The sequence below is a fragment of the Oncorhynchus masou genome, chromosome 15 (assembly GCF_036934945.1).
Source record: "Oncorhynchus masou masou isolate Uvic2021 chromosome 15, UVic_Omas_1.1, whole genome shotgun sequence".
Taxonomy (NCBI): domain Eukaryota; kingdom Metazoa; phylum Chordata; class Actinopteri; order Salmoniformes; family Salmonidae; genus Oncorhynchus; species Oncorhynchus masou.
The window spans coordinates 71,773-81,883 of record NC_088226.1 but is presented as its reverse complement, the minus strand read 5'-3'; the positions used below and the strand labels follow the sequence as shown (position 1 = coordinate 81,883).

General features: G+C 41.0%; 2 protein-coding genes across 2 annotated transcripts; one reads left to right on the top strand and one right to left on the bottom strand.

Annotated features, from left to right (window-relative positions):
* Positions 1-1,137: 1,137 nt before the first annotated feature.
* On the bottom strand, positions 1,138-3,596 carry LOC135555259 (guanine nucleotide-binding protein G(I)/G(S)/G(O) subunit gamma-5-like). Its single transcript, XM_064987572.1, has 3 exons — positions 3,422-3,596; positions 1,976-2,102; positions 1,138-1,653 (listed from the first exon to the last, which is right to left on the bottom strand). The coding sequence occupies exons 1-2, from the start codon at positions 3,512-3,514 to the stop codon at positions 1,977-1,979; spliced, it is 219 nt and encodes a 72-aa protein (XP_064843644.1). The 5' UTR covers positions 3,515-3,596; the 3' UTR covers positions 1,138-1,653; position 1,976.
* A 730-nt stretch (positions 3,597-4,326) lies between these two features.
* Positions 4,327-8,921, top strand: LOC135555257 (ATP-dependent Clp protease proteolytic subunit, mitochondrial-like). The gene is made up of 7 exons (XM_064987568.1): positions 4,327-4,412; positions 4,942-5,043; positions 5,247-5,318; positions 5,834-5,930; positions 6,483-6,670; positions 6,762-6,867; positions 7,922-8,921. The coding sequence occupies exons 1-7, from the start codon at positions 4,401-4,403 to the stop codon at positions 8,137-8,139; spliced, it is 795 nt and encodes a 264-aa protein (XP_064843640.1). The 5' UTR covers positions 4,327-4,400; the 3' UTR covers positions 8,140-8,921.
* The last annotated feature ends 1,190 nt before the right edge of the window (positions 8,922-10,111 follow it).

Below are 10,111 nucleotides of genomic sequence, written 5' to 3'. Positions count from 1 at the left end.
AACCGGGGCATTTAAATTACCAGAGGTTTGGCACATACTAAGGCACATTAGTTTGAAGCAGTACGCAAAGAGTAAAAGGTAAAAGGGGTGGGGAACCCAAAAAATGACTTTAAACCATTTAGAATGTGTCCTTACTTGAACTTAGATGCACCAATGGAGTTGCAGTCTCTTTCCACTGAGTGTCCTGAGATCAGGCTTATTTATAATGATGATACACAGCAATTATACTTATAGTGTCAGTATAGTAATCCTAATATTCTTGTTATGATCCTTCATATCATTATTCTGATGTTGACTGAGCAACACCACAAAACCAGCATTGAAACAGATCTTTTGCATGACCTGAGTTTGAGATCTCTATATGCCAACACCCATAAGAAACCTTTAACATCCTCTCTGAGTCACTCTTTTCATAGTAACACCATTTTCTTTTGAATTCAATTTTGCATCACAGTGGTTTAACTGTCAACTGAGGATCTTAACAGTGTAGTCGAGTGTTTAACACATGAGAATGCATGCAAAATTTCTGTCAAAAGACTAAATTCTCTTGAGAGGCTCATGGAGTCACCACACTTTTAGCAGAGAATCATACATTACACTTATCGAAATGCTTCACAATTTCATCTGACAAAAATCACAGTGACAGTGTTAAGGCGAGTTTGTGTGCAACCAACTGAGCACCATTTTGAAAAACAAGCTCTGAGATCAAACTCGGGTGTAATATCCTGTAGTGTTGAACATAGCTTCACAACAATGATACGGTAGGCTATACTCATGTAATATCCTGTAGTGTGTTGAACATAGCTTCACAACAATGATACGGTAGGCTATACTCATGTAATATCCTGTAGTGTGTTGAACATAGCTTCACAACAATGATACGGTAGGCTATACTCATGTAATATCCTGTAGTGTGTTGAACATAGCTTCACAACAATGATACGGTAGGCTATACTCATGTAATATCCTGTAGTGTGTTGAACATAGCTTCACAACAATGATACGGTAGGCTATACTCATGTAATATCCTGTAGTGTGTTGAACATAGCTTCACAACAATGATACGGTAGGCTATACTCATGTAATATCCTGTAGTGTGTTGAACATAGCTTCACAACAATGTGTGTTGAACTGTAGTGTGTTGAACATAGCTTCACAACAATGATACGGTAGGCTATACTCATGTAATATCCTGTAGTGTGTTGAACATAGCTTCACAACAATGATACGGTAGGCTATACTCATGTAATGGCACTGGATCAACCACTTAAAAAGACTCACCAACAACAATGTGTAAAACCTAATACGGTTAAATTTCACTTTGAGTAAAATAAAAGTAACAAAAGGTAGAGACTACAGGGAGAGTTGGGGTTGAGACTGCCATATTTATACTTTGAGGAGTGCTTTCATTCTAATGATCTCAACACAGAAAGGACTGCAAATGTTATCCTTATTGAGCTGTAGAACAGAACAGAACACATGACAAAACTCACTCAGCATAGGATTAATGCTTGTGATTGTGTTCTGGCCTTGAGGTCTTCAATGACTGGACGTAGTGGGGAAGGGTGTAGGAGACGCCAAGGGGCTTGGAATTGAAAGGCATCCTTAGGGAATGTTCAGACGTGTTTTACAAGCCTCCATCATCACCATTGCCTGCAGTGAGAAAGCATTGAGTCCGATCAGATCACTGGCACAGGAGTTAGATGAGATATGGCTGCTATTGGTTACGTTCTCTTTGTAACAATCAAAGCCATAAGGGTCAAAGGTTAGCAAACAGAGAGCAAAAAGGAGAGTGAGGAACAGGTAGAGGGAAGGTAGAGAAAGAAAGGAGGACAGAAAGAGACAGAGAGAGAGAGTGTGTGTGTGTGTGTCCATGCACGTGTGTGTGAGAGAGAAAGAGACAGAAGAGAGAGAAGAGAGAGATAGAGAGGGAGTTAGTTGAAGCCTACTCTACCACATCAGACTGTAATCTCACCTCAGAAGAGGGCGCAGGACTTGGGGGGTCTGAAGGGGTTGTCGCTGGAGGGCACCCCCATGAGGAGAGGGTCTTTATGGGCGTTCTGCAGGCAGAAGGTCTTCAGGTCCGCTGCTGCCTGGGACACCTGAGAGTGGAAACAGAGACACTGTCAGTTCCATTATACTTTAATTCTGTGTCATAAAGGCTACATAAGACTGCAGTAAAGATGACATATCGATGTCATAGACATTAATGAGAATGAGTCATCATTGACAGTGACAGCATTTTCTATAAAGAAGTTCCAAGTAAATTGAGCTCAATCCTGCTTTACTTAACTTCTACTTGTGTTAACACAGCTTTTCATGAGAGACCTGGTCCACGCATCAATAAATAGAGGGGCCAACACTTTCACTCTGCCACAAAACTCCTACTGATACTCAGTTTAATGAACCTAAAGTAATATGCTCCAAGCTCACACTGTGAGAGAAACTGAGCAATGATCAGCTATTTTCCTAAAGTCCCTACCTAGGACTTGACTCCGCAATAGCATAATGATCTGGTACTTTACTAGAGGGTTGTTTCATGGGTGAAGTCTATAACAGTTGCCATAACATTGTAATAACATTGTCCCCATTAACACAAGATGGCACTTTAGGACCAAGTCACAAATGGGTTATGCATTAAGTTTATTTTTTTATCTAGTTAGTTGATAATATGGTATAAACGTATTTCATAAGCTATAGATAAAAGCCTATATTTTCCCTGCATTCTCATATGCCCTTCAACGCACAGTATGCTTGAGTGCTACAGGGTGGTTTAAGGTCTGCGGACTAATCTGGCTTTCTCCTCTAAAAGGAGTAATTTGGCCAACAATCGCACTACTGTCACAGCCACAATCAACAAAGGCCACCACTGTGCTGCAATATTCGCGGAAACTAGCCTACGAGCTGTTTGCTTTCTCCGGACAACACAGCCTACAGCAGGAAATCTTCATATTTCACATGATTAACTTAGAGCACAATTAACAGCAAATCGTTAACTTCTAAATATATAATAAATACATCCATTCAAAACGGCGTTAAACTAACTGAAGAGCTGAGGAGTAGCCTAGACTTGCCATAACACCTATGCATACAGCAATACATGAACCGCATTATAATCTTACATTTTTCTTTCGGTAACATGACAGGTGATAGGCGGCACTCGATTGAGCACGTCAATTTACGGGCTACTCCGTTAGGCTACGGGACAGCGCTGCAATTAGTTACAATTCTGCAAACAGATGGCATAGTTCCAGTGGAACAGCATTTTGTAACAAATAACGCGATGCTTCCCATAAAATAGTAAAACTTGACATAATATATAGCTTTTCAATAATTACCAAAGGGCCATGTTGACAAGTCAGCCAGTCACACCCAATGCAGAACAGTTTTTGATCAGTCTTTCTGAATGTAATTTCTTTACCTTGATCCTGCGAACACTCGCCTCTAGGCGAAGTTGTTTTACCACCTTCTGAGCGATAACCAAGTTGCTGCTGTTTGCGCTGTTATTCGACATGTCTGCGAGGTCTGTCCAACGGCCAAGTGAAAGTGTCCGACTAACACTTGAAAGAACGAGATTTTCTGATGAGGCCGTTGCGACTCAAGTGCTCCCCCTCTCTTTGAAAAAACGCACCGCTTTTTTTGCGCAATGTTCTCCCCACTGCTTTCAGAATGGCCCCTAATTAAAGATGGTTATCAGTAGAGGCACTTGTGTGGACATGTAAAACAACAACAACAACAACATAATAATAGACCAGTCAGTTAAACAAATGAATGGGCTATTTTCTTAAAATTAAATGTTCCTTTAGGTTTTATATTGTGTCGCCAATAATACACTGGTTTCTAGGCCTACAGCAGGCTATGGTGAAGGAAATCAAATGAAACGTATTTTATTCGAATGGTCTTGGCGCTTTTTGTATAAAGATACTTTTTTCTAAACAACCCCAGAACCACGAGGATATCATTAGCGAAATACAGTCTTGTCATGTGCTCCTTTTTAAAAATGGTTATTTATAGAGACCCCCGTCTACAATGTCACGAGTTTTGGCTCTTCAACACACATTTCTGTATTTTAATAACATTTAATTTTAAGCTTTAATCGTCACATTATTATTCAATAGTATAATTATTTAAATAACAAATAGGCTTTTGTATTTAAAAAATAGTCGGTATCTGAAAACTATCAAGGCAACGATAAGCAATACTGTAGTATTATGTTAGTGGATTTTTCTTGTGCACTATTGCCACCTAGCGCCCACATATTCGAGGCTGTAAACACAAACTCGTCACATGACAGAGGAATATTGCTCAGCCACTTCAGGAACAGTTCGACGCTCAAATTAGAATTGTTTCCGGTTAAATTGGGGTCAAACAGAGGGGATTGCACATTACAAGACATCACAATGCTTATACGAGTAAGTATTGGAGCTAAAGAGTGAAAACATATTTTGGAAATGCATAGTTTGTGTTGTAAACTATATAGATTACAATGTGCAAATATTTATTAGCTGTCTCAGCGGTGCATTCTCGAATCAGATGAATAGTATGCATCATGCACCTGCGACGATTAAAGCTAGCTGGCTAGCCACACTTGTGTAACTTGACAAATTGTGTAGCTAACCTAACTCATTCCCATCTCCAGTTTGCTAAATTTAATTACTCTTTTTTTTAAGGAAACCACTCAACATTTCTCTAACTGTTAATGTGAAATCATGAGTAACTGTAGCATTTTCAAAAGTGTGTGTAATGTTCAGAGTTGATGTAAGATCATAATACATTTGATAGCTTTGTTTTGAACACACTTCAAGGGGCCAGAGTTGGAAAAAAATAACCATGCTATCTCTGAATGTAACTAACATATCATTATTGAAATAACCTGCCCAACACTTAAGTTAAGATCTTACAGACAAATGTTAACTCTTTCTCTCTATCCCCCTCTCTTAGAGGGTGTTACAATGTGGAGTGACCGCTTTAAAGTCACGCAGGACCATTCACCACAGTGCTCAATGGAGGAGTCCTCTCGTACCTATCGTTGTGGAGCAGACGGTAAGAATTAGAACCCAAACAGAGTTCTATGTAGGACTGCAACATTTCTATGCAACTTGATTCACTCTTGGTTCGGAACGGTTTAGTTAGTGGTTTTCACCTGTAAGTTCCTGGTCCTTGCTATTCTAGCTGCTTTCCAATGTTCAAAGATCTTCCTCTTTCTTCCCCTCATTCCTTTTCCTTGTCTTTCTCTTCTTTCCTAGGGTCGAGGAGAGCGTGCGTATGACATCTACTCCCGTCTTCTGAGGGAGAGGATCATCTGTGTAATGGGGCCAGTAAGTCTAGCTGTGTGTCACTGTCTGTGTAATGGGGCCAGTAAGTCTAGCTGTGTGTCACTGTCGGTGTAATGGGGCCAGTAAGTCTGTGTGTCACTGTCAGTGTAATGGGGCCAGTAAGTCTGTGTGTGTAATAGTTTGGGATTCAAAACCTACACCAGGAGATATGTTTACATGCACACTAATAATTCGATATGAAACAGATTATGTCAGTAAAGGTTGATAGATGGAATCCCAGAGCTGACAAGGTAAAAATCTGTTGTTCTGCCACTGAACAAGGCAGTTATCCCACTGTTCCTAGGCTGTCATAGTAAATAAGAATTTGTTATTAAGACTTGCCTAGTTAAATGAAAGGTAAGAAAATAAATCAAATGTATACAACTTACTCTGCTTATCGGCGCAAGGTCATAATCGAAGTAAGCCCACACCGATTAAAACATCTGGATTTCTGAGTCTGCTGTTGCAGTTAAGATTCATTTGTTAATCTCTCTCCTCTCCCCCTGCCTTTTTTTCAGATTGATGACTCTGTGGCCAGTCTGGTTATTGCTCAACTACTCTTTCTGCAGTCAGAGAGCAACAACAAACCCATCCACATGTACATCAACAGTCCTGGTAAGAGAATAGGGGAGGAGAATAGAGGGGGACCTCCCACAAAGAGGAACAGATGGTGGTGCAGGGGATGGTTGGTGGAATAGGGATGGTTACTTTAAAAAGCATGTTTCTTGGAGGGGAAAGAGACCAAGAGAACACAAGTGACAGGTGGATCAGATGACAGTAATGGGAGATAAAGGGTGCAGTCAGAAACTCCTTTTACCTTAACCTAATGAAGTTCATTTGAAGTCAACGTTAAAGCTGAGATCCATGATAGGCGCAACAGCCCCAGGCGCATGTATTATTGTTTTGAGGAAATGAGCATCCAGCATTATGGTAAAATAAAAAATCATACATACTTGGTTCTAATGATGTCAGATGGAAAAATGTCTTTGTTTGAAGTAACGTCTTCGTTGTAATATCGCAAATGGACATGGCAGGTTCACCGCTATGGATTCCAGCTTTATGGAGAGATAGAAAAGTCTGGGAGAAGAGGAACATCGATGAACTAAATCCAACAAACCATTAATCCTGGTTCACTATGATGTTCCTCTCCTATTTCCCCCACCCCAGGCGGTGTTGTGACGGCAGGCCTAGCCATCTACGACACCATGCAGTACATCCTCAACCCAATCTCCACGTGGTGTGTGGGCCAGGCGGCCAGCATGGGCAGTCTTCTCCTAGCTTCAGGCACGGCCGGCATGAGGCACTCCCTGCCCAACGCCCGCATCATGGTGCACCAGCCCTCCGGAGGAGCCAGGGTAAGAATGGAAAGGGGTAAAGTATTTTGACACCTCAATTGTCAGTTGCCTTTTACATAACATCTGTCTTCTCTCTCCTGTGTGTTATTAGGGTCAGGCTACAGACATCGCCATTCAGGCTGAGGAGATCATGAAGCTAAAGAAACAGATCAATCAACTCTACGCTAAACACACTGGCCAGCTGTTGACACATATAGGTAAGTAGCTAAGGCATCCAGTTCAGTAGTCCGGCTCAGAGGGAAAAGCCTTGAGTAAGCATACAAAAGTTCAAACAATGAAGACAGACCTGGGTTCAAATAAATGCGTCATTATTTATTCGTTATTAATATACTTTTGTGTATTTTCAAATAATGTGGCCAAATCAGCTACTTGTATTTTCTTATGACTTCCTATAAGTATTTGAAATTTGTTTTAGCTATTTATATCAATGGAGTGGTTGCGCGGCCGAATTCTCTGGACGACTCTTTTCGATAGCTAAACAACCGAACCTTCTGGGAATGTGTGGGATTCTCTACTTTACAAACAAGCCCATTGTCAAACTCTGGTTACTGTTGACATGTGCAGAACTTTTAGTTCCTGAGGAACAGGAAATTCTGGCTAATTTCAATCATGTGCTGTATCAAATAGTGTGGCGTTGCATGATCATTGAGAAGCTAATGTTGTTTTGCCCCACAATGCAATGTGTAGACTGCATCCTGCCTCAAAATCAATTTTTGTTTGTCACATACGCCTAACACTTTTTTTCTTAACCAACAATGCTTTAAGAAGTTAAGTACATTAAATAAAAAAAATAAACAGCAGCAGTGAAATAACAATAGCAAGGCTACATACAGGGGGTACCGGTACAGTGTCAATGTGCTTGTGTTTGTACCATTTCAATATCCTTATTTACAACAGACAGAGAAAGTTATAGCCTACATCCTAAATTAACCAACTATATTTATATATATATATATTTTATTATTTTTTTTTCATCCCAATATGCAACAGTAATATTCCAATAAAAAAATACTTCAAAATGTCTTTATTGTCTGATGGAAAATGTACCATAGCCTCTGAGTCCCATTATGAATTAGTGACTCCTAACTAAATTCTAGCACTATTTCAAGGTTAAGTGATTTGATGATTGAGTCCTTCCTCACTCAAAGCACTTTGTAAGAGTGAACTCACCTCAGCCACCACCAATGTGTCACACATTTTCACCAAAACTCGTAACCATACAATTATTTCCTTCTGTTTTCTTTCCCCCAGAGTGTGTGATGGAGAGAGATCGTTACATGAGCCCCATTGAGGCACAGGACTTTGGGATCATCGACCGAGTGTTGGTGCATCCTCCCCAGGCAGGCCAGGATGACCCAGAGCTGGTCCAGAAGGAGCCCCCTACCGCCATCTGCCCCTCGCCAGCCTCCGCCACCGAGCAGAGCCCCCCAGGGACCAACCCCCCCTCCTCACACAAACCCGAACCCTGACCTCAGACTACCATGAAGCAGTCCCACACCCAATCACAAGCCATCCTCTATCTTCTACCAACCTATAGGCACTTCTGTAGATCGGAATGGATTGGATAGGTGCAAGCATATGCTGATGTACCTTAAATCCAAATGTATTGGAGTGGATACTAATATGCGAGAAGTTACAGCGTAGCCAACTAGAGCTAAGTGGAGCTATTACTATATTGCTTATACCTGTCCAATCCTTTAATTTACAGAAGTTCTCTGGGTGGATAGGGGCCGGTTTGGAACAGAGGACATGCATTGTATACCTCTATGCTGGAGAAACCTCTGTGAGAGGCAAAATGCAGCAGTATTAGAATATTTACATTTAAGAATGATCATTTTTGACCAATCTCAGATTTGTACTGTCCCCCATAATATACACATTGTATTTACCACAAACAAAGACTGCAGATCTCTACAGTGAAGGAAACAATATAGCCCCCATTTGTACAAGCCATGACACAATTGTGATGTTGATTTTCATGAACTGGAATAAAATACATTCTCTTTGAGTCACACACCCAACCTGGGCCTGTACTCATAAAGCATCTAAGAGTAGGAGTGTTCTAGGATCAGTTCCTCCTGTCCATGCAATCTTATTCATTGTGACAGACAAGGCAAAACGGATTCTAGATCAGCACGCCTACTCTTAACGCTTTGTGAATACAGGCTGTGATGTAAAAACAAATTATAATTGTATCAACGCGTGTTTCGAGTCTGTAACAAGTAAAGTGTTTTGATTGCCTCGGATGAAATCAATTGAGCCGTTTTCTTTTGCAATATATAGAAGTCGGAAGTTTACATAGACCTTAGCTCAATACATTTAAACTCAGTTTTTCACAATTCCTGGCATTTAATCCCAGTAAAAATTCCCTGTTTTAGGTCTGTTAGGATCACTTTATTTTAAGAATGTGAAATGTCAGAATAATAGTGATTTATTTCAGCTTTTATTTCTTTCATCACATTCCCAGTGGGTCATAAGTGAACATACTCAATTAGTATTTGGTAGCATTGCCTTTTAAATTGGGTCAAATGTTTTGGGTAGCATTCCACAAACTTCCCACAATAAGTTTGGTGAATTTTGGCCCATTCCTCCTGACAGAGCTGGTGTAACTGAGTCAGGTTTGTAGGCCTCCTTGCTAGCACACGCTTTTTCAGGTCTGCCCACAAATCTTCTATGGGATTTACATCAGGGCTTTGTGACGGCCACTCCAATACCTTGACTTTGTCCTTAAGCCATTTTGCCACAACTTTGGATGTATGCTTGGGGTCATTGTCTATTTGGAAGACAAATGTGACTACGCTTTAACTTCCTGACTGATGTCTTGATGTTGCTTCAATATATCCACATAATTTTCCTTCCTCATGACGCCATCAAGTGCCCCAGTCCCTCCTGCAGAAAAGCACCCCCACAACATGATGCTGCCACCCCCATGCTTGGGATGGTGTTCTTCGGCTTGCAAGCTTCCCCCTTTTTCCTCCAAACATAGCGATGGTCATTATGGCCAAGCAGTTCTAATTTTGTATCAGGCCAGAGGACATTTCTCCAAAAAGTACGATCTCTGTCCCCATGTGCAGTTGCGAACCTTCGTCTGGCTTTTTTTAATGGCGGTTTCGGAGCAGTGGCTTCTTCCTTGCTGAGTGGTCTTTCAGGTTATGTGAATATACATTTGTACCTGTTCCCTCCAGCATCTTCACAAGGTCCTTTGCTGTTCTGGGATTGATTTGCACTTTTCGCACCAAAGTACGTTCATCTCTAGGAGACAGAACGCATCTCCTTCCTGAGCGGTATGACGGCTGCGTGGTCCCATGGTGTTTATACTTGTGTACTATTGTTTGTACAGATAAACGTGGTACCTTCACTGCACTGAGTTTGGAGGTAGGCCTTGAAATACATCCACAGGTCCACCTCCAATTGACTCAAATGAAGTCAATTAGCCTATCA

Excerpts from the sequence above, each read along its gene's own strand:
- LOC135555259 (XM_064987572.1), bottom strand. The coding sequence starts at position 3,514 with ATGTCGAATAACAGCGCAAACAGCAGCAACTTGGTTATCGCTCAGAAG. Across the intron at positions 2,103-3,421 it reads CGAGTGTTCGCAGGATCAAG|GTGTCCCAGGCAGCAGCGGA; the intron begins GTAAAGAAATTA and ends TTCCACTCTCAG.
- LOC135555257 (XM_064987568.1), top strand. Across the intron at positions 5,044-5,246 it reads CTATCGTTGTGGAGCAGACG|GGTCGAGGAGAGCGTGCGTA; the intron begins GTAAGAATTAGA and ends CTTCTTTCCTAG. Across the intron at positions 5,319-5,833 it reads TCATCTGTGTAATGGGGCCA|ATTGATGACTCTGTGGCCAG; the intron begins GTAAGTCTAGCT and ends CCTTTTTTTCAG.